The 25,028-nt window shown below is 42.1% G+C and overlaps 2 protein-coding genes across 3 annotated transcripts; one reads left to right on the forward strand and one right to left on the reverse strand.

Annotated features, from left to right (window-relative positions):
* Nucleotides 1-6,352: 6,352 nt before the first annotated feature.
* rnf228 (ring finger protein 228) lies at nt 6,353-7,415 on the reverse strand. Its single transcript, XM_080288588.1, has one exon. The coding sequence runs from the start codon at nt 7,268-7,270 to the stop codon at nt 6,500-6,502; it is 771 nt and encodes a 256-aa protein (XP_080144714.1). The 5' UTR covers nt 7,271-7,415; the 3' UTR covers nt 6,353-6,499.
* A 3,197-nt stretch (nt 7,416-10,612) lies between these two features.
* On the forward strand, nt 10,613-24,959 carry sgpp2 (sphingosine-1-phosphate phosphatase 2). 2 transcript variants are annotated; one of them, XM_026191547.2, is made up of 5 exons: nt 10,613-10,998; nt 11,883-12,044; nt 17,347-17,526; nt 21,546-21,635; nt 24,223-24,959. In XM_026191547.2, exons 1-5 carry the CDS (start codon nt 10,810-10,812, stop codon nt 24,766-24,768), a joined length of 1,167 nt encoding a protein of 388 aa, XP_026047332.2. In that variant the 5' UTR covers nt 10,613-10,809; the 3' UTR covers nt 24,769-24,959. The 2 variants fall into 2 exon arrangements, with proteins under 2 accessions (XP_026047332.2, XP_026047333.2); XM_026191548.2 differs by lacking the exon at nt 11,883-12,044 and having other exon boundaries at nt 10,679-10,998.
* The last annotated feature ends 69 nt before the right edge of the window (nt 24,960-25,028 follow it).

Consider the following 25,028-nt stretch of genomic DNA (forward strand, 5'->3'; position numbering starts at 1 on the left):
AAAACTTTCGTCCTATCACAGACTGTCACAATTCCACTCGGACTGGACAGGACAGGGCTTCAATTCACCAAATCCAAAGCTACGACAGAAACATCTCCAGATTCACTCTTGTGTTGAGTGAACTGCTGAGTGAAAAGTGAGGCAACAAAAGATGATTGACGAGGAATAATTATTTTTGTTAAAATTAGCAGGTCACAGAACTATTTTTCACAGAACTACACACTCGGTCCTGAAAAAAGTGCGTCTATTAATTTTTTTTGCCTTGTCAAGTAAAAAATATCCAAACATTATTTTAATGCCAAAAATTAATAATAAAGACTTGATGTGCTACAAACTTTAATATTTAGGACTGCACTAAAATCATAAGGCCCCCCACTGCAGCTTAGCCCGCTGAATCTCAGATATGTGTAAGCTTTTCTTGTGAAACATTTGCGTCCTAACGATTACTCCACAAATTCCTGACAGCCTGATGTGTTGCATTGTAGAAAGATTCTTCTGATTTAACTGGTTTGGCACCAAAAACATAATAATTTTTTTTCTCGACCCAGTTTTAATGATAAATAACAGGGTCTGTATACTGGGTCTGTCCAGACATACATTTTTCTGTCATCTCTGTTTTCGACTACATTTTATGGTGAATTTTGCTTCAGAAAAAGCTTCAGTCTGACGCAAAACATATGAGTTCAGCGTTTTCAGAACTTTGAGTACCAGTTATTAAAGCAAAGCTACAAGACAACTGTGCGTAATATCGTCTCCAGTGTGTTTTACGCACGTCATGGCTCATGACCTCCAATTTGTTCCCACCCCATGCCCTCACATATGACTCAAATGGTGCTAAAAAAAAAAGTGTGCACCTCTAGGAATTTACTGTGGTTTTCAGACTGCAGCACCGACCAGCAGAGAACAGTCTGAAAGGGGACGTGCGCCACAGCAGGATACGACGCCAGGGCGGCCGTAAAGCTAGTCTAGCTCTGAGGCACTTTAGAGCTGTATACCCCCCCCCCCCCCCACACACACACACACACACACACACACACACACACACACCACCACCACCACAGAGGTTATTGTCCAATATTGTCCACCACTCAGTAAAGACGATGGGGGGAGACGAGTTGACTCTGTAAATATTCAGCATCCATTCTCCTTTTTCAGGGTGTCGTGGGCCATAGCATCCTTTAGCCTGTGATCAGTCACTGAAGGCAGAGACTCAATTGTGAGCGAAGGTTCGCTTTCCTTCACTGTCTAGATGAAGAAAGGCGACGCCATCATCACCTAAGTGACAATCGAAGTGGATATTCGGACTGGTGCATCAGATGAACTTATCAATATTTGACTTTGGAAAATATCATAAATTGCGGTTACAATTCACTGACTTTTTAGTGGCACTGATGCATTTCTCATTAATATTATTACATCCTTGAGTTTGGACCAAATCAAAGCGACAAATATGAGTGGTGGGCCTACATGGATGAATACGCCAGCTGGAGATGTACACTGTCTAAAGCCTGGACCGAAAGTCCTGAAATCTTCGTGTGACTCGCGCAAAACTAAAACTGAAAAGCCCTGCAGCACCTGATCATCCCTTTAACGTCTCAGTCCACTCACCTATGGGCTTTCCACTGAGCAATAGGGACTTCGACAGAGGGGGTCACTGTCATTCACCTTCATGTACGCAGGGAAGAGATACCCCACAGGCTTAGTAGGTTTCAATTAGCACTCGTCTTTAAAAAAAAAAAGGGGGGGGGGGGGGGGGTCGCTTCAAATGTTGTCCTTACTGTCAAAAACGCGCCAAGACAAAAGATAGAAGCTGGCTTTAAAATAAGCAGGACTAACGGGGGTCTTTCACCTGCTAATGAGGGTGTCATTATCTGCGGGCTGAAGCTTATTATCATCAGCCAATGAATCCTGCGGGTTTTCATAAGGCGGCTTCAAAGAGAGGAGAAAACTGTTTATTTTCCACCGAAAACGCGTAAAGAGTGATTTCATTTCTATGCTGTGGCAGAGCGTTATTTCAGCCATTAAAGCCAAATTAATCATGAGTAGTAAGGTCAGGGATTTTTCAGGTTGTAGGGAACAGTGTTACTATGCAAATGAATGTTTTACCCCATCTGAGTAGTACAATAAAGTGTAGAAGAAGCTGGGAGTTAAACTGCGTTGTGTTTTCGTTTCTTCTAAAGTTTGAACCATCACTCTTTTCGATGACGGATGTGACGATTTGGGATAGATCCCGTTGAAATTGGATATTATCGAATTTTTTAAAAAGCCACAGAGGGGCAAATGGAAAACAGAAAGTGAGGCATGATGCATACCTCGACCCTTTTCTTTTAAAGCGACATCGAATCTCCGTGTCCAATCCATTACCGGGGGATGAGATTCAAAGTCAGAAATCTTTCCCGATGAGAAATAAATTAGTTGCATCATGCGTGGACGGCATTCACAAACACGTATATTTGTCACATCAATCAGGACACTTTTCCATCAGTGTATTAGAGGAGCGGGCTAATTATTTGATTTGAGATAGGATTGAGTTTTTCAGGTGAAAGAAAGTTCAACTTCACAAAGCTCGGTGCTTTACACAAACCACACACAACTGTATGAAAGTTGTTCAAAATAAATTAAAACATGACAATACATTAACACACACCATAAATAGCAATAATTTATATTTGGCCTTGTTACATGTTGACTGTAGGGTCCTTTTATTTCTTCAAGTTTATTAGGCCGGCTATTTTTAGTAGGCTAAAGTTGTGGACCACTTTTTAAGTTAAACTGTGTAATTGTTTCTTTTGCGGATATATTTTTACCACTATAGCCTGTATATTTTAATGGCATATAAAGCAACATTTTCTCCGTTGTTGAGATATTGCCTAATAACTTTATAGACCACTCTTTTACTTCTTACACTAACATTTCTTACTTATGTTTCACTAAAGTTGCCTACCGTCTTTGATTCAGCTGACGTTTTGTTTTAGCTTTTCTGTTTACTGTAGTTTTATTTTTAAATTTTTTCGTCCATCTCTGTATCCATCACTTTTAAGAGCAACACACACACACACAAGGAAGTGTATGATTATACAATAAGGCTTTTTTGTTATTTAAAAGTTGTTGCTTCAGTGCTTTATGGAACAATACCATTTACGATGTAGCTATGGTTTAATTGTTTAATTGTGTATCTGTAGTTATCTTTACTTCTACTCGACTGCATGGGTTTTATATATATATATAAGACCCATATATATATATATATATATATATATATATATATATATATATATATATATATATATATATATATATATATATATACATATATATATATATATATATATATATATATATATATATATATATATATATATATATATATATATATATATATATATATATGCATTTACCTTGCTGTTGCCAGACACTTTCATTTTCGATGAGTGTTTGAAAGCATCCTATTCTATATTGTATTGTTCAATGAGAACTAAATGAAGAAACATAGGATGTCACTGTGCTCTGCCAAAATGATGTTTAGTCTACAATGACTAATGGAAACAAAGAACATGTAAGCTGGTCTGTATTTTAAGCTAATAAAACTAGTAAGCTGGGCATGCGCTGCATTATATATGTATAGGCAATGGGTGGAAACTAAAGATAAATAAAAAGAAACTATGTAAAGCGACATACATGCAAGCATTAAATTTCGTAAGGTTAGCATTGCTAAAAGAACATGTCGTTTGTAAATGTTTGTAAATGTGCCTCAAACTATTTACCAGAAATCTTTGTAACTGCACTTAGGGGGCCGGTGCACACTCAAACCTGTGAACGCCCGCTCGTTTGCATGCTGCTCTAATGATAGCAAAAGAGGTGCGTATTCCTCGAAGAAATCCGCTGTGTAAGAACATCAATTTATGGGGTGTGGAACTTCTGGTCAACACGTGATCGGAAGAATGCACGAGCTGAATCTAACCAGCAATTAGACGGTGAACAGTCAACACTGTTGTTTTTATTTTTAATCTGTTCTGCTGGGTTTATGTTATAAGGGAAAAATCTTGATGCTCAATGGCTTAATTTATGTGAACTAAAAGGAAGCCTTGTATGAGTAGGTAAACACGCATGACAAATCTCAGGCTGTGATATTAACGCGCACATCAGCATCCAACTCATACTTCAAAAATGTATTTACTTTTAATCAGCGTTTAGCCGCTGAACGTTTGCATAACTAGACCTACATGAGAAGTGCAACCATGTTGACACTAAGGGATGAAATTTGTACTCTTTTTTTTCTTTATTGCGTGTAGCATTCTTTGTCCAGCAGGGGGCATGTTTGACGCACAGCAGGGAGCTAAATGTGTCAAGTTGGATCATACAGCATTCAGTGTATGACCACTCATTATGTAAGCGAGAAGAAGAGACCATTGTCTTCAGCCTAGTGAGGAAAATGAAAAATGGAGCAGATGCTCATGTTTCCTTTATTACTGAAATGTGTTTATGTATGTAAAACAGCACATAAAGAACATTTCTCTGTGCAAATACATTTGGTACTTCAACAACAACCACAGAATCTCAGAAAAAAAAAAGAAAAACGTTTTTCTAGGTCCTCTGAAGTAAATACAATATGCGTACATCTGTCAAAGGTAAACCCCTTTACTTGTGTCAAATAAGAGGGTGAAAGTGCATCAAATACAAGTTGGGAAAAGGTCAAGCAGGATGATTGAAAGCGACATCAGATTTAGAAGGGGAGGGGGGGGGGGGTGTTTAATAATCAGGTTAAATTGCTTTGCTCTTTCCCCCTGCAGTGAGGTAGGGATACTAGTGCTTATAAAATTTTTAAAAAGAAAGAAAAAAACACTTTGGTGTCCAGATTGAATTCAAATTCTATATTAAATGCTGTCACGGAGTTAGAAGATATCACAGTATTCAAATTCACATTTGTCATGGAGCACATTTGGCAGTGTAAAGGTCTCACACTGCACCCCTAATAAATAACCGTATAGGTTATAGCAACAGCAACATTCAAAGACTTTACCACTGACTCATGATAAAGCCTGTGAGCTTCAGCCTCTTTCATCCTAGTGCATTACATGCAGACCCGCAATGCCTTTCAGAGCTATAAATTACATCATCTAAATTATATTATGCTTTAGTTTACTCCAGGCACCGGAATAGCACAAACCCTCTCAGACCATATTGTACTGTTTTTCTCTCTTGAATGCCTCTTCCTAATCCCAGCCACACACAGCTCACGGGGCTCTTTATGTATCCAGAGGTAATTATGACTCACAGGATGTCTCAGGAGCCAGAATGACACCAAATGTATCCTTTTAGGAGTTTTCCTTCATAGCTTTAAAGATGTATCACTGGCTTTTCACACATGGCTTTAAAGGAAGAAAACGGGCGGGTTTGGAAGCAGCTGGGAGTGGAGCCTGGATCATTTAGCAAACAAGGGCAGGTTGCTTCCTTCTTCAAAACCACACATTTTTCATGAGCAAGTGTGCTAAACATTGGAAACCCTGTTTCTCATTGATGTGATGGGAGAGGGAAATCCCTTCCAGCACCCACAGCTGGGTGCTGTCTGCAGCAGGAGGCCCGTGCAAGATTTCCATTATTATAACAGTGACGTTTTGCTTCATTCAGCAACAAGGTGAGGCACACGAGTCAGGAGACGCACCGTCTCTTCCAATTAAAAAGAAAAAAAATAAAATAAACCTATTAAAAAAGCCTTGACCTTTCAGTAGCCAAACATGCACAAATGAGGCAAAACACAGGTTCAAAATCACAAGCTTTGCAGTTTTCCTGCAGTGGTACCCTGCAGGGCGAGGTTAAAGCACAAGGTTCATGAAGAGTCCTTAAGAAAGGCTGATCACTCCCACACCTCTGCACCTGTCAACTATTTACAAGGTTAGATTGTGGATGCATCTTCTACTGTACCTGCATCTGCATCTTAGAGGCTCTCCATGCAAACATATACAAGCAACCCTTCATAAGAACCCTGGAAACTCAGTTAATCTCATAACTGAGATGAGATATCAGCAAATATCAGTACATTACAATAGTGCTTTGTTGAGATATGAGTGAACGATCGTGGACAGTTATCATACAGTGATTGGCATAGTGGGATATGCATATTATTCAGCAGGGTAAGGTGGTGAGGGTGTCAAACCTTGGAAATAAGCACTTCAACATTCAGCCATATACAAACCAAATACAGACTTAGGCCCAGGCAGAGGGTCTAAGACTTGGAGTTCACTCATGGAGATGCCCAGACTGCAAATTCAAGTGCATAACTTAAGGGAAGAAAAAACAACATATCAAGGATCATGTCGGCCTATTGCTCCAACAACATGAAGGCCTTCGGGTGTTTGCTATACTCATAAAAGGCCATTTTGGGCAAGATTTATTCCTAGAAAAGTAAAGGGAGCAGGAGTTGCCAGTACTATGTACATCACCACCCACACACCCACAGCAGCCTGCAACATCTCCATCGAAAGTCAGAGGCGGCAGCCTATCAGGCGTTTCTCCGGGAGTTACTGGTGGCGGATGAGCGGCCTGTCTCATGGTCCGGTCTGTATTTGAGCCAGCAGATGAGCCATGTGACGACGACCGAGAACATGGCCAAGATGCTGGCTACCGACAGGCAAATGGGTCCCGCCGGCGAGGGAGGAATGCTGTGGCTGTGCACAAAGATCAGGCCCATGAACAGCAGCACCAGCATGGAGAGGAAGGAGAAGATCACGCACACGCAGCCGGTGGTCAGCGCCACCCTCTTGCAGCTCTGACAGCTGTCGTAGCGCACCGAGTCCTGGGAGAGGGTTGTGGCCGCGGACACGGTGGTGGACGGGGTCGCCTGACTGGCGCTGGACGCCCCCGACGCCTCCTCCCGGCGGAGGGCGACGAGAGCCGGGTGCAGCGGGGGAGGGTACGGCGGCAAAGCGTCCTGAGGCAGGGGGTCCGAGTCGATGTAGAGCGGGAAATCCTCCGTCACCTTCGTGTTGTTGGGGAGGTTCTGTATCCGATAATCCGGAACCGGGGTCCGGTGGCGACAGACGGGGCAGCTGATGCGCCATGGCCGCTCCTCCCGAAGGTGAAGCGTGTTCAGGCACTCCTCGCAAAACGTGTGCAGGCACTCTAGGATCTTGGGAGCCCGGCGGTCAAGGTCGAAATAATTGTAGCAGATTTTGCACTCGTACTCCTCGTAGGGAAACGCCGAGGAGGCCTCGCCGGGGGGTTCCGCTCCACTCGATGCCAGATCTACCTCTGCCATGTCATCTTTCGCCATTCACATTCTCCGGTGAACACAAAGGGAGCTGGCGGACAGATGCTGATGACGGTGCACGTCTCTCCTTCTCTGCCCCCTCCTCTCCTCTCCCCTTTCATTGAAACGCCATCATCCGTGTGCAGACATCACCGCTCATGTGTTTTCTTTTTTTTATTGTTGTTTTTGGTTCTTTAAAAAAATAATAATAATAATAATCCTCCCTCTGCGTCCTTTTCATGTGGAGCCGCACGGACGCAGTTCGGGATCCAGGTAAAATATTTCAAAAGAAGCCTTCGTTTCCTGTTCGCCTGTGTGGGAATAGATGATGTAATGGTGGTGACTCCGGTGGGAAGGTGGGGGGGGCTCATCCATCCAGAGAGTCCGAGAATCCCACAAAACAGAGAGAGAGAGAGAGCGAGAGAGAGAGAGGGGGGACTCTGCGTCTTAGAGTCCTGTTAGAGAGCTGCTGTTGCTGTTCCCGCTGTGGTAGTGCAGCAGGCTGCCTATGATGACAGCCATGCTGGCTGGGAATTACGTAGACCCTGGCTCACAATAGGATGCGCTTATTTGGTCAACTGGGGGCGTCAATTCTCTGTTTCCTGTAACACGAAACATCAAAACTCACACGGTGTTCTGGCAGACAGAACGCGGTGTGTGACAGTGCAGAGCGACAGTGAGCATCAACAAGTTTCACGTGAACCAAGGAGGCTCTTCAGAATCATTTACACCTGTAGTCTGAAAAATACATAGCTGGTGTAGGCTGTAGATGGAGGACAGACAACAATCATGGTCATAGTCGTTTCGAACTTCATACCTGCCCCAGAGGAAGTGAGGGACTAAAGCTGAAGCATAACATCTGAACATTTAGGGCAAATCCAATTAGCCGTTGGGTTATCAAATTAAACTCTAAAGTATGAACATGAGCTCTCAAATGAGAACCCTTTGGAGAGGTATTTTAAAGAATGAGCAGAATTGGAATCATCTGAGACACACATTTGGTTTGACCTAAGGCCAGGGTTCTCAACATGCAGCTCGCAGGCCAGTGACGCCGCCTCTCTAGAATCTTATGCAGTCCCTCAAACGTGAAAGGAAAGAACGCATTAATTCATACAGAGTTTTAGTTGCTGTAGGGCAGGCAAATACTAATGCAATCAAATGCATCCTACACCCCTTTTCACCTGATGTCGGAACCTTCCATTCCATCAAGTCGCTGCGGGCTGTGTCAGCCTGACATTTCTAGGGAGCTGCACTTCAGGTTAAGTAGAAAGTCACTTTGTAGAGTTAGAGTTTCCAGTTATGTCGTTACAGTGCAGATTTCCCACAAAAGTCTAAATCAGGCATAAAAGGTGAAAACTCAGAGATTTTTTATGACCTACCCTGATACATATATATTTCTAGTAGTTCCTCTCTCACACCGCAAAATACAGGAAGGCCAAACTGACTCATTAACATTTTGCAGCACGCAATTTACTGCTAATTGGCCTAAGTGTGTCTTATTTTTGCATTTAATATTGAAATGAACTGACTGCACCTGTGTTTAGAAAACTGTGGAACTTTTGTAAACACCTGTAGAACTAACCACACTTATAAGCACTCACACGCTATTTCACCCTGTTTAGTAAACCTGGTCCACAGTGGCCCAAACTCTGGTTTATTTGTGCAAGGGACCAACTGCCCAGAAGCATCCATGGTGCATTTGCAGAATGTGTGAGGGCACCATGAATGCTGAATGTCATACACAGGTTTTGCCACGCAGAGTCGTCTTTTTCAAAGAAGGTGTTGCGTATTTCAGAAAGCCGGTACCTTCCATTATAGCAAGATGGTTCCATAGACGAATAGTGTGGATTAACTGCTGCCCAGATCAACTGAAAAGAGTCAGAACAATAAGCAGTGAAAAACACAGCAAAGAACACCCTCGGACTGTTAAGAAGCCAACCTCCTATTATATGATTGAGCAAGATGGAAAAAGTTTTATTCCAAAACTACAGCAACTGACCTCCTGAGTTCCCAAAAACCTGCAATATTAGTGATGTCAGCATAAGCACAAAGAAGAGGTGATGCAACACAGTAATAAGCACTGTGTTATCATATTTAAAATGGGCAAATATTTGAACATGTCAGTTTTCATTGTACCCTTTCCATCTGAAGAGGTTAAATTATGTCTGAATCACTGCATTCTGTTTGTAATCACAATTTACTTTGCACTCTAACAGGATGATATAACCGATTTTTGTATTAGGTCCCAAGTAACCACGGGTAAGTTAGTTTACTGTTTGGTTATTCAATGATATGAGAAAATGAGCACCAACAATGAGTTTAGGTTTTGCACACATAAAAGTGAACATGATAATGTCTACAGAATGGTCACAACTGACCTGTATCCACATCAGAGCTGTTCCCAATCAAAGCTCGCTGCTGTACTGTACAGTTAAGTCTCTGCTGTGGTGAAAAATCACAGGCAGATTAATTTTGTGGATAACCACCTCATGACCATAAAATGTTGATTTACGTAATAAACATTTTTTGAGGGTGAATTGAACATGTGCACTTGGGCTTCGTGGAATAATGTTTATTATTATTTTAAATCAACGATCAATTAATTATTGATAGAAAAACAAATAGTTATTATTAAGAAAATACCTATAGCCTGCAGAATATGATGTAGAAATGTGACCCTGGCAAAGGTTTCCACTTAGGGACCTGACACATGACACAAATAAACAAAGCATTGAAATCATAAAATAAATCTTAAGCTTAAAAAAACAGAAAAATTAGAAATAAATTGAATACTATAGACTGAAGTCTGATGGGGTAAATCCTGCCTGTATTTTAAGCTCGGGAGAAAAGACAAGTCATTACAAGAAAACATAAAGTTTCAGAAAAGCCTGTTAAACCTCTTAGAGCAGGCGTGTGGTCTGAGCCTGTGGGAGAAGCACATCACTGAATCTGATAAACCAATTAGTGGAAAAGGGAAACTTGTGTTTTGAGACAAATGCTCACAGTTATGGCAGTTTACTGCAAAAAGCCACACAGTTTGACTCTTCAGACACTCCTTAGTAATAGCTCAGTAAGAATCCCCGTGACATGCTGATTTAACTTAAAACCTTCTATGAGCGCAGCCTTCGACCACTGAACTTCTGTTGTGCGGTTGTCAGCAACATGAAGATACAGCCCCATCAAAAGCCCTGCTATCATGGACATGCCATAAATCTTCCTCGTGCTTGCTATAAATACTTGATGATAACACCTGAACCAGCCCGGTATAAAGGTCGCACTAACTTTTAGCTACTGGTGAGCAACTAAAGACTACCGGGTCAGCCCCCTTTTGTAGTTAGCCCCGCCTCGCTTCGCACACCTGTGACGCACGGCGAGCCGCACCTGTCCGCCCTTCTACAACCTGCCCCCTGGGATGCGCCCCTGCTTGGGCTCATATCACTTTCCACTACTCCTCTTGTCCGGAACATCCTCATCATCTACTTCCTTTCCGTAGTTTGTGTGTGTGTGTCTGTGTGTGTGTGTGTGCGTCTTTGTGTGAGTTGTCGGTTCACCTGTCGCGCTGCATGGAGCTCCTGACTTACCTCCACGATTCAGAGCTCGTGGCCCGGTTCCAGCGGCGATGCGGACTCTTCCTCGTCGAAAGCGCGCATCTCAAGCCCGAGAGACCACGTGGGCAGCTGGTGAGGGACAGATTGGACCACCAGGACCGCAATTCCAACTATAAATACAAGGAGAATGGATACGCTTCACGTGTAAGGTTTCTCCTTTAGTTCAATCAAAGCAAAGTGTTCATTTTTATTTATTTATTTATTTCAGTCCTGCTGTGTGGCATTAAATTCTGTAGGATAAAGCACAGTTGGTGTCGAATCTCTGAGAATTCACTTTCGGGTTCATTAGATTTATTTGAGATTATGCAAAACAAGCTGTCTGGTTTTTCCCGTTTGACTGGCTGCTTCTGGCAGCCAGCAGATAGCCATGTGCACTATAACAAGTTGGGTCACACACTCACATGTAACAGTGGCCTTGTTGTTTTTCTAAGTAACGTCACTGAGTGAAGATGTAGTCAGGTTACATTCTGACTTAAGAATGAAAGATTTCTTGATAAACGGATCAGCACAAAGCGATATGGATGTTTTTAAAGGCTAAACCTCAGTAACTGCAGTATATCTCCTTCTATGAGACTTATATACCGACAGAAAAGGCTGTGATGTCCTCTGTGACTCTAGAGGACCTTTGCCAGGTTAATTTCCCCCCATTATGCCACAGTGATGTTGTAAGTGTGTCTTGGAAATGTTTATAACATAAAGTGGAAGTGCCGGGTTTGAAAGCAGTGGGGATTTACTAGGCAATGTGAGGTTTAATAGGAGAGTCTAAGCAGTTGCATTATGGGAGATGTTGGACCCATGAGATTAAAACTGCAATTTAGGTGTCTCTGTGAATCCACTGGTTTCATGATAGTCATGCTTGATTAAAGGAATCCTATAGGCTTCAAACTGCCTGCTTTTTAAATGAGGAAGCTTTAAAAGAAAAGTGATATGCCGCAAACAAAAGGTGTGTCTGGTCTGATCTGATCTGACAGACAGCCAGGCATTATCTGTAGGCAGCTTGTTCCATGATGTTTGCATTTCATGTGCAGGACTGTGGTAGGCCTCGTTACGAGGTGAGGAACTGGCCGTTGCACTTCCTCTTCTTGCTGTCGGCCAGCCTCGGGCATGAAATCTTCTACATCACCTGTCTGCCCAACATACATTGGAGCGTGGACCCTTTCCTGTGCCGCCGCCTTCTCAACATGTGGGCCGTAAGTCGCAGCTGGAGAGAGTGTGTCTTTGTGTGTGAGTGTGTGTGTATATGTCAGTCAGACTGCATTAGCGTGCACAAGCCTCCAGTCTGATGTCTTTTTCCTTCACAATGCCACATCTCTTCTCTCTGCTTCTCTGCCTTCTTCTCTCTTCACCTTTCAACCTCCTTTCATCCTTGCCCCCCCCCCTCTCCAGTGACCTGTCTCTGACACCATCATGTACATATATCCCCAGGCCTTGGGGTGGGGGGCACAGGGGCCAGCCTGACCAGGACCCCTGACATGGTGAAAGGCCACACATGAGGACACATCAGTGGGAAAGTACTGTTAGGAGCTCCCCTTCAGATGTGTATTCTGGCAGAATCGAGCGCATGATGACCCTGAAAACATGTCAAACCCCAGAAGGAGTCTAGATGTAGACACACACAGACGGCCTCACTCTTTGCAGTGTGTGTGATGGGCAGTGTGTTTTCATGCCCTTTGTGTCCCTGCCCCGAATGCTGGGTGGATGCCCTGTATCTGAACTCCGTGTTTTTTGGGGGCGGGGTGGAATAGATATCATTCTTCTGGAATCCTGGCTGCACCATGCCCCTGTGTGAACTTTCAAACACACGCATAAACAGCTACACACACACTCGCAGTCCCCATCTCACTTGCTAAACACACTCATTGCCCTCCCTCTAGTTAGACATTACCAGCGTTGCTGTGTGCTCTCCTCCCCCTGCTCTACCAGCAGAGTGTTTTATTGGCCTCGTCGGTGCATTTGAGTGTTCTCTCTCTCTGGACCTACCATTTGGTCTGTCAGCCCTTGGGGCGTGTCAACCCGCACCTCTAACTTCTCAAAGCGCCCCGCCATTGTGTTGGTGGAGTTATCTGAGGTTAATGCAGGGCTTTGCACCCCCCCCGTCCTCTCTTCTGTCGCGCACATAAACAGCAAATCTTCGCGCTGGCAGCACGGATGCCACATGCACCCTTGTGTCCTTCACTGCTCGCTCTTGGCTTTACTTAAACAATGACTTTGGTTGACTTAGAAAACAGTTACTGTGCCTCACCATATGGTCATGAATTACACAGGTGTCATTGTAACATAGCGTTATGCAAATCACATGTGCTGTTTAGAATATCAAAAATTTCAGGTTTACATCCGCACAATTGCATGGTTTTTGTTTTTTTAACCACATGAGGTGTTCTAATATGATGTTCCTACATAGTGATAAAAAGTAATTTTATTCCCAGAAAAAGCCACTTCTAACGAAATGTTAGAACAAACCATTTGATACAAATAAGATTATTCTCAAATGGAAAAGTAAAGGCCCGCTCAGCAAAGACAATTCTATAGAAACTTACAAAGGAGCGCCAGAGGATCGTACTCTAAATCATAAAAGTTAAAAGAACTGCTTAAAACTGTGCCCAGAAGAATAACAGTTTCCACTTCCTTATTAAAGCTATTGCAGTAAATTGCAGAAACCATGCTGTGGGGACCTGGCATATTGGCTCCACAGCCATATTATGGAGGAACGTGACTCCCAGAATGCCCATTGTACAAACCCAGCCCCTATTATTTGTAGTTAAGGAGTCATGAAGTCAGGAAAAAAAAAACGTTTCAAGGCTTTATTGTAAAAGGAATCATGTGATGTTCAATCTGAACACAAAGGTTTTTTTTATCCTGGACTCTACTAGAGGAGCAAAGTGATCTAAGTAATAGGTGGGTGGGGACTTTGTTTGTGATGACCATTTTATATGACATCATGTAGAGCCAACACTATATAAAAACTGTCAGACTCCGAGCAGTCAGAGCTGGATCAGAGAGATTATTTGTACATACACTGACCTTTGAAACTTTGGTCATGTTTAATAGTGGCAGCCACTATGAGAGAAAATAAAATAAAGAATGATAGGTACACTTTAAAAAGACAAAATAATAACGTAAATTCAAACATAAAATTATCCAAAAAGTTATTATTATAGGAAAAAGGCACCGCACAGTGTTTTAATGATTCTGCATGTTATCTGAACATTATGTTGGTGTATAAGCTCAGTTTTAAGGAAATCCATGATAGAACCTCTTGAAGCTGTGATATCGGTGGTTATATTCACTGATACTTCACTTTGTTGTGTGTATTCATTAACAGGGTTAGGGTCCTACCATGATTTATCACAATAATTCTGATGACACATGTATTTTACAGCACCTTGGAGGTCATATATTAGAAAAATATATGAGCTAGCCACCCAGTTTTGAGCTAAGCTAAGCTAAGCCCGCTTAGCATGTCACCATGAACTAACATTCTTGTGTTTTTGACTTATAAACAGTAGCCTGTGGGACCTCCTCCACACACACACACACACACACACACACACACACACACACATTTTCATATCTTAGTGAGGACATCTAATTGACATAATGCTTCTCCTAGCCGCTTACACTAACCCTAACAATCAAAAATGAATGCCTAACCCAAACCCTTAGGCTAAATCTAACCATAGCCTAATTGTAACAATAACACTAAACCACATTTTGAGCCTCAAAAATACCTTTAAACTTGTGGGGATGGGCATTTTGTCCCCATAAGTGACTGTTGGTCCCCACAAGTCTAGTGACATGTCAATTTTCTGTCCTCACAAAGATGTCTAAACAAGTACTCACACCGACACATACATATGCACGCACACTTGCACAGAGTCTCATCTACATGTTGACAGATCAAAGTCCAAAGCTGCTCTGGCCTCGATCAATATACTTATTCACAGGATCACTCAGAGCATGTGTGAGCTATCTTTAACTCTTCCCCTAATGTGGCCAGACTGTCCCTGGGTCAACCCGTTTGATGTGACCGTTACGATGAGACACTGGGGTGACAGCTTCACTGGAGGCAGCTGAATGTGATGTTTGTGTGGATGGTGAGTTCAGAGCGTGGTGGAGGGGTATCATATCATGCAAGCACTTGAACTGGTATGCAGATCCATTGTGTGAAGGCAGACGGTGGGGGTGCACACTAGTATGGATTATTGCTTGAATACACAGTTGTGACGTACGAAAGGGGTCGGGTTTGCCATTGTCTGACCTCAGTTTATTGTTCACCTCCTGGAGCCAATTATTCTGTCTGTCTCAGTTTGTGTGGGTACAGTCAGTGTAGACGCAAATATTGCAATAACACACTTCATATTCAGTCATGACCAGAGGGTAGGGATAGGGAGAGAAGGGACAGTGTAGTTTTGGATGAGGAAAACAAAGAGGTTTGGGAGCTCTGGTTTACCACCAGAGCTCACAGTGAGAGATACTGTCCATATCCAATGCAATTCTCCATTGCAGAAGTGCCTTAAATCTTTCTTCTGGCCTTTAAGGGGTTTATATAAAAGTCTAGGAAAAAAGGTCTCTATTAATCACTTGATTTGTGATGTCAGTACACACTTACCTAATTCCCCAGTGCCAATTTCTAGGAACTGGTTGGTTTGGCAGTTAAGTACAATGTGTACCTTAAAGGCGGAATTTCTTCGTTTCTGGTTTCCATTTGCCTTTCCCAAGTTTCACTGCCACTCAAAATTAGTTAGTGAGTGTTTGCAGACACATTGACTATGGGTGACTGCTAGAATGTTTTAGTGACCAGCACTATCTTTGCAACCAATTTTACCTAGCAACAGCCCCCAGCAACCACTGCGCAACTGGTTGCAGAATAAGACTGGATGTTCCCAGAGGGGTCCCAAACTGGCCTCTAGGCCTAATAGGTTTGTTCTTTATTCACTACTTTTCGCTAAGTCAAACTTAACACTATGTTATATATATATATATATATATATATATATATATATATATGTATATATATATATATATATATATATATATATATATATATATATATATATATACAGTCTAGGAATGGCACAAAGGGTCACAACAGCGGGCAGCTCACATATTTGATTTTATTGGATTTGGGCACCAAATGTCCTCCATGATTCAACCCAGAGGGATTTGTGTCTCCTCCAAAGATCAACCTGGGGATCTTTTACTTAGCTGAACATGTTACTCAAACCACACTAGCTTTACATGTATAGTTATCCTCACACAAATTAGCAATGTTTGTTTCATAACATTGCATTAAATGAATTGGCGATTTTTAAACATATTCACAAGCTCATTTGTGCTTTTAGGTATTTTTTTAAAGTCTGAGTAATTATTTCTTCCAGTCTTAAACCTCAATTAAATCTACTGGTTCAGATTTGTGCCTAAAAGACAGAAATGACAGTATCAATCGTCTCATCTAACTCTCGGTTAAAGTGTGCATGTGTTAATTCTAGTCTGTGTAGCAATGATGAACCAGACAATGATGGGCTATCTCTGTAGGAAAGACTCTTTCTATCCCACCTATGAACACAGCAACCCTCAAGAAGAGGTTTTATCAGTCCGAGCTCTGACTTCAGCCTCATCCAGCATATTAATTTATATTGTTTGAGACGGATGTTCAGTGTCCTCACACAATTGGTCCTATCATTTTTCTCAATGTCTATCTGCATCCGTTTCTCTAAATAGTTGCTGCACTAACAGCGGGTCAGAAGATGTCCTCTTATATCATTTGCCATGGTAACAAGCGTTTCCTGATTACAGTGTCAGTGGAGACGGTAATAACAACCTCTCAATTCTCTCCCTTAAACACACACATTAGTATCCTATCTCTCTCTCCATGAACTAGCCTCCCTGCTTCTTGCCAAGACAGCCATTCATTAAATATACAAGGCAGAGCTTTAAATAAACCCGGAGCTGGAGCAGGCTGCCCCATCGAGGGCCACTGGGGATCTCATGAAAAAGAATAGGCAGCACATTTGGCAGGATACACACATCGGTACAGCTAGCGTGCACACCTTGCGCCGACTGTGTCATTGTGTCAGAACCCCTCTGTCTCACTATACCAGCTGGAGACGCTGCATCAGCAAACTCCACTTTCTTCAGTCGTCTGTTCCTTGTAGTAGATTTTGTTACCATACTACTGCAGCATCTGCACTTTATACAAGTGTGAGTCTCTGCTCTTGGGCAGTTTTTCTTTTTTGAGTGGGGACGATGATTACTTATTTATGAGATTGTGTGATTAGCTTTAAAGTGGGATCCTTGCTTCCTCTTTGCATTATTTTATCATCTAATTTTTGCTTTTGTGGCCAGCATACTTTACTACACTCCTGCAGCATTTCTTATTGCTTTATTGTAATAATACGCCATAGTGGAAGGGATGGCAGATATATACCATTTGAAGCTAACAACACGGTACCATAATGCACTACTAAAGCTGTGCTTTTCTATCGTTTGCAGTTAGTGATGTACGTCGGCCAGGTGATGAAGGACGTCCTGAAGCTGCCTCGCCCTTTCTCTCCCCCTGTTGTCAAGCTGGAGACACGTGTAGACGCAGAATACGGACTGCCCTCCACCCACGCTATGGCAGCAACTGCCATCTCCTTCACACTTTTACTAAGCGCCACCTCCAGAATACAGGTGAGCATTTAGGAGAAACATGAAACACAGCAAGCAAGCTTAATGATATCTGTTCCAAACTGGCTCAGATTCACTTTCCGGAGTTTTCAACATCATCCCAGAATTTCCACCAGTAAATGAAGCTGGCTTACATCCAAAATGAGTCACAGCAACAGTAAGGAAAAAGCTATCAACCAGAAAATTTCACCCTCGTTATCACACTATGAGCACTATGGGGACCATAATTACAAAATAATATCATGTTCTGTTCAATAAGTGTTCAAACCTGCAATTACGCCGTGTTTTTACATAGACTTGTATACAACAGGTCTTCAGTTTGCAACCACACCAGTTGTACCCTCCTTGCACATTACACTTCAGCCATGTCCATCTGGAACTTCATTACAGTGTCTGTCTGTATAAAACTGAAGTACGTCACATACAATTTGTTGGGTTTTCATGACACTGCAGCTTTAAGGGGAATATATCAAAATCTGCTGGATGGATTGCCATAAAATTTGCTACCTAAAATTACACTATTTAGACAAAAGGATTGAACTACTACACATTACACCTACAGGAGCTGCTCGGTCATAGATATCCATGCCATGAAGCTCCCAGCACACAGTTTTTGTGCTGGTATTAACAGTAGAGGAGGTTTGGAGCTCTGAAGTTGCAGTTATCCTGCTAGCAGTTGATTGAGGAATATCTAGGAGAGCAGAAATTTCACAAACTGACTTGTTTTAATGCTGGTATCCTATTACAGTTCATGCTTGAATTGAATTCATGCGTGAATTTTTTTCACAAATGTGTCAGTGAGACTAAACACCTGAATTCAGAGATAAGACTTTAGCCACTACAGTGTATGTCTGTGATAAACTGTAACTTAAACTTCGATATTTCCATCACTGGTTTTATTTAACCACTTGCCTGTTTTTATAATTTGGCTTCAGTGAGAGCTGTAGATAGGTCACTTAGGATCAGTAAAAATTGACATTAAATTGCCATTTTTTAAAAAAGAAATTCCACTGTAAGAATGTCAGGTGACTAGTGGACATATTTATAAACTCCGAATATTCAAACTGTTAGCATAATAATGTCAGCATTAAGTTCAGTGTGGCTTAACATTAGGAATATAAACAAATCATAATCAGCTTCATGGCTGACATGATGTGGACTTTTTCTAAATATTTCTTGTAGTTCAGTTCAATTCAATTTTATTTATATACCAAACAAATTATAACAACAGTTGCCTCAGGTGCTTTATATTATAAGATACAGATAAGACCCAAACAATCAGAGGATTAAGCAAGCATTTGGCGACAGTGGAAAGAAAAAAAACCTCTCTTTTAATGGGAAGAAACTTCCAGCCGAACGATGGGAGAGGCGGCCATCTGTGACAGGTGGGATTGAGGGGAGGGAGGCAGGATAAAACATATGATGTGGTAGAGAGCCAGAGATTAATAATAACTAAAGATTAAGAATGATGTGGCAATTGATACCGAGTGATGTGTAAACACGTAGAAAGGGAAAAAGGTGAGTGAAGAAGAAACACTCAGTGGATCGTGGTAAGCCCCCAGCAACCTAGGCGTATTGCAGTATAATTAAGGGAGGATTCAGGGTCACCTGATCCAGCTCTAAATATATGCTTTATTAAAAAGGACATCTTTAAGCTGAATCTTAAAAGTAAAGAGCTTGTCTGTCTCTAGAATGCAAACTGGGAGCTGGTTCCACAGAAGTGGAGCCGAAAAGCTGAAGGCTTTGCCTCCCGTTCTACTTTTAAATATCCTGGGCACCACAAATAAACCTGCAGTCTAAGCGCGAAGTGTTCTAATGGAGTGATACAGGACTATGAGGTCTGTGTGGCCTGATTATTCAAGGCCTTGTACATGTGGACTTATGAGAAAGAGGAAAATGAAACAGCATTTTACTATGATATTCTACACTTACTCTGCAATGCTGAAAAGCCTGACAAATATCAACTTAAATAACTTCAGGCTCTAACATTTATCTCTTTTCTTAAATGTTTATCAAGCTTGGGGTCACAGGCTACGCCCCTGACAGGGCATCCCAGGGCTAACACAATAAGATGATCAGGATATAACATCAATCAGACATTTTCCATGTGGTTCTACAAACTGTTTCTTGATTTGCTACTGAAATAATATTACTGAAACTGAATAGCCATGGTTCATTACCATTGCCTACCAGAGATGATGTAATTCAGCTGCTATCAGAGCTGGGAAGTGTTGGCTAAGTGGATGTTGAACTGTAATTCAGACACTAGGTTTCTAATTAGATGTGCTATTAAACTGCCATTGGATTTTATGGACCGCAGTAAGATTGGGTGTTGAGTTATCCCAGCTAAATGATCATTTTCTCTCAGATCCAAGTGTCGTCACTGGGATCCTGAGGATGGCGGTTTGGGATGAAGGGAGTGGCCCAGCTGTCCATCACAGAGTCGTGCCTGAGCTGTTGGACAATGGGTGGGGAAGGGCGGGGCCAGCAGTCACCATCAGTCACCATCAGCCACACCCGTCGAGCTGCTGTTTGGTCTTCTGATGGACTCCGCTGAGTCAATGACTGTCAGTCCACGTCTCCACCTCCCTCCTCCTCCTGACTCTTCCTCTCTTTATCTTTCCCACTCCTCTGTCGAGTCAATAAAGCAATCAGGGGCTCAATCATAGACTATCTTAGTCAAGCAGTGTGTTTGACTGAGGAGCTGAATGAATGCTAAACCCTTCAGTTTAGTAGTTTACAGTCTCCGGAGCTGTCAGACTGATTTGTGGTTGGATCGTTTAGGCTAGCTCTGTGTCACACTTTGTTGCAGTGGCTGTTCTCAGGGTCAGAGAAATCAGATCAGCACCCCAGGGACGTGCATGTACAGTAGAGCCCTTAAACGTGTCCCGAAATTCCTCAAGGAATCCCCTGAAAGAAAAGAGCATGTATCACTATAGATGAGTAGCAGGCTGTTGCAGAGGCCACTGAATAGCCACAAGGCCTTGGGGCAACTTCTCCCCAAGCAGGTCAGAGGTCACGACAGTCAATCACAGAGTGACTCTTTCCCCCCTCCTTTCTCTGACATCCTTTGTGGCCATTCATAAAAAAAACTCTCTTCATGAACTAGCAGTGAATAGGCTTCCAGCTGCAGAGGACAGGAACAGACACAGGAAAAAAGGCAGAGGGCAGGATAAGAGGGGGCTCGGGAGTGGAGGGAGGCCTCTCTTCTCACTGTTATTGAAATGGACGAAGGAAACAAAACCTGCCACTATAGGTAAAAGATGGAGAGACAGTAGAGCAGGGTTGTCAAACATAAGGCCTGGGGGTCAGAATCGGCCTGGCAAAGACTCCAATTCGGCCCACTGGATGGCTTTGAAGAAGGATGGAGATTTTGGACTTTAAACTGTACTCTCATAAGTGCCACAGCTTTTTCTACTGATAAAGACCTCCTCTATGCCCATTTACACTACACCAAAGTAATTTTAAGCTCAAACAGTCGTTCTGAGAGGCCTTCATTTTCTACACCAGGATTTCGTTATCGTGTGTAAAAAGTGAGAAGTGCTGTTGGAATTGCACTTCTTTTTCTTGTATTAAAATATCTCAAGAATTAATTGTGCAGTAAAAACTTCTTTTCATTGACAGACAGGGAAGCTTTGCCCATCCAGCCCACTGAAGATTAAAGTGAGCTGTATGTGGCCCAGAATGTAAAATGAGTTTGACATCCCTGCTGTAGAGGAATAAAGGAGCAGCGACAGGCAGTACATCAACTAGGCAGGCTATATAACTGGCAGAGACGAGCTAAACGCCCAAATGAGGAGCATTGATGAATGGATGATTTGAAGGCAAAGTGGAAAGAAAAAAAAGCACCAAATAAAAACAATTCTTGGGTTTTTATCTTGAAAGATGACTGCACAAGGAAGAATTGCAGACATGCCTGAGCCTGCTGATGGATTTAATCTTTTATCATGTAATGTGCGTGTGCTTTTTGCTCCACGGTCGCCGTGATGTCTGCTGATAACGTGGGTATTTTTGTGCCTCAGTTCCAGTTCGGGGTGGGCCTGACCATCGCAGTGACACTGGCGACCTTGGTGTCTCTGAGCCGCCTCTACACTGGCATGCACTCGGTTTTGGTGAGCTATTCTCTCAACTCGCACACACACACATGCACACATAGTACAGTATAAAACATTAAAGCTCAACATGGGATTCATTATTCATTGTGTCTGGTTAAGTTGTCTAGCTGAGGCTTTGATCCAAGACTCAAAATTCAGCAGGCACTTCATGCTGCCTTCGTTTAAATGGGAAGCATCAGCACTTATGACTCATGCAGTTATTTTTTTATCACGTTTATTAAGACCATAGCCATTTAAAATGTGGGATTACGGGAAATATGCTCATCTGCTTTCTTGCTTGCGAGAAAATTCCCAAAACATCTGACCCTAATATCCAGTCACGCTGAGACTGAATGGTAGTTGACGTCTTTTATGGTTTCGAGTGGCGTATGTCACGCTGGTCAGCCACACAGAGGCCACACTATTCAGATTTGTGCACAGCACCATAGTAAAATTTGATCTTTATTTACAGTGGAGTACAAGAAGGTTAAACTACCCATCGTCCACTGTTACAACACCATACCTCCTCATAAATGCACCTTGTAAATCATAAATAATATATACGCCTGGTCAGTTTTTATATGATCTAACTTATGCCTGCAATCCATAAATCTTTAATAATTCCTTTGCAACTCTTTGCAGGGTATAGCACACACTTTCTGCCCAAACACATCTCATTCCAGACATTCCTGAATGAAAAAGCATCGGTGTGCACACAGTCAGATTTACTCTGAATCAGACCTGTCTCCACAATTCTGTCCTCTGAAACATCACAGAGGACACAAACAGAGGTTTACTTGCTTAGGTTGTAAGAAGTGTACATAAAGTCTTGAATGAGAGGTTATGAATGAGACTCATAGCCCATAGCAGAACAAATCACAGGATTCAACAAATATTAACACACACGAGAGGACAAAAGGTGCCTTCATTTGATATTAAAGTCTATTATTAATTACCAGGTCAGATCAGGAGGAACTGGTGTATTACAGTGTGTATTTTTCTCCACCTCAGACAGACGAGTTGTTATACAGGAGCTTTCCTCAGACTGAGACTGGACTCCTTTAAAGCTGTCAGACATGTTGATTTTAGTGTTGGTAAAAGTCTGTGTTCACTAAAGTTTGGATTTTCCTGTCATTTTTCTGCATAAATTCAAAGTAAATATTGTTATATTGTATCCCTGTAGTGCACGTGAATGGCTACAGTAAATCAACATAAACAGATTTTTATCCAAAATGACCAAAACCGGCCTGTAGTGGTACATTGTTAAGTCCTGTTGTGTTCCTGTTTGAAACACATCAGGAGAGCTAACTGAGCGCTAACAATGGGTCAAATTTTCAGAGTAGACACAAAGGTGATAAGTCTTCTTATCTGAGTTTTGTCAAGATAAAAAATACCTGTACCTTTCTGTTTTATTCCTGATGCATTCGTTGTACACTGCCAAAACTTAAAAAAAAAATTGGTGGAACACTGTGTAAAATGTAAATACAAACATGCAATGATTTACAGACCTCATGAACTCATATTTCCTTCACAAGAGAACGCAAAAAGCATTTCAAATGTTTAAACTGAGGAAAATGTGAAAAATAGTGGTTCACTTTGAATTTAATGGCACCAAGACATCTCAAGTTAGGGCAGGGACTGTGTTCGCATAGTGCAACAGTCCTGGGTTGCATTTCTCATTTCATATGGATTGATGCCAAATGTTACAGGCAAGTCAATTATGCACACACACTCTAAAACAAAGCCATGCTGTTATAATAGATGCAGCATATGATTTATCATTGTCTTGCTGAAATATGCAAGACCCTTTCTGAAAAAAACATTGTCTGGATGGGAGGATGCGCTGCTCTAAAACCTACATTTACCTTTGAAGACTGATGGTGCCTTTCCAGACGTGCAAGCTGCCACTTCTATAGGCAGTAATGCACATCCATCCGATCAGAGCTTTTTAACTGAGTGCTGATAACGAGCCAGATGATCCTGTGTTTTCCAAAAAAGAATATCACATTTCAATTTCTCTGACCACAGAGCAGTTTTCCTCTTTGCCTCAATCTATTTTAAATAATGTTTTCATCCAGAGAAGACTTGTTGTATTCCAGAGCGCATGCATTGATTTCTATGACAGAATCTTGACTGTTTTTAGTGCAGTGCTGTGTGAGGATGATGCATGCCTGATGAAAACAGGCAGCCAATATTGATTTTCCACCTTGTCCCTTGCACAGAGATTTCTCCAGAATTTTTTGATGATTTTATGACTGTAAATGATGAGATATTTAAAGTCTGATGAACAGTATTCTGAAATTTGTAGTTTTCTGTAGATTGGTGAAACTCTGTCTCTCTAAGCCGCTCTTCTTATAACCAATCACGTTACTGAGCAGTTTCCAAGTAACCTAATTAGTTGCAAGCCGTTTCATTTTATCCCCAATTCAACATGAGCTAGTATTTTCTTGAAATAGTGAAATGTCACAGTTCAAACATTTGATATGTTTCCTATGGTCTTTTGTGAATAAAATGCGGGTAGATGAGATATGCAGATGCATTGCAGCATCCCTTTTTTTTTTTTAGGAATTTGGTTTATAAGTGATTCTTCTTTTTCTGCCTCCAGGATGTTATCTGTGGGATCTTGATCTCTGCCGTGCTGTTAGGGGGCACCTATCCCTACTGGGAAACAATGGACCACTTCCAGCTCAACAACCCCATCTCCCCCATTGTAGTGCTGGTACTGTTCTACTTCCTCTGCTACATATACCCAGAGCTGGACCATTACAGCACCACACGGGGGGATACGACCACCATTCTGGGAACGTGTGCCGGGGCCTCAGCGGGGTACTGGGTGAATCAGCAGCTGGGGCAGACGTTTGAGCCTGAGGGCATGTTGCCTGTACCTTTGCCCACACTGACAGCGAGCGCACTAGCGTTAGGCACTGGCCGCTTCTTGGTGGGGGCTGTAATACTGCTGGCAACTCGGCAGATAGTGAAAACGGTGAGCCTGCACATGTTGTATTCATGGTACAAAGTACCGAAAAGTGACAACAATGCCAGGAGGAGGAAAGAGATTGAAGTGCCTTCTAAGTTTGCCACATATACATCTGTTGGGCTGGTTAATTCTATACTGGCCAACAGAATTTTCCTTTTTTTGGGACTGTTATGACCTGACTGATCAATATGATCTGAACAAAACCGAACCTCATATTTATCTCAGTGTTCTTAAAATGATCATTTTTTTGTAATACGTTGCAAGATTTTCAGAAAAAGTTCTCAGAGGGAATGATTCACAACTGTGTACTTGTGACTGACCTGTAACTGAGTTGAAAGAAAATAAAACATTTTGCTTAAATAAAATTTCGTGTTTAAAAGCTTTGTTTCACATGCTGAACACGTCGTTTCCATTTCAGAGCACACAGGTCCAAG

The sequence above is a fragment of the Astatotilapia calliptera genome, chromosome 14, assembly GCF_964374335.1.
Source record: "Astatotilapia calliptera chromosome 14, fAstCal68.1, whole genome shotgun sequence".
NCBI lineage: Eukaryota > Metazoa > Chordata > Actinopteri > Cichliformes > Cichlidae > Astatotilapia > Astatotilapia calliptera.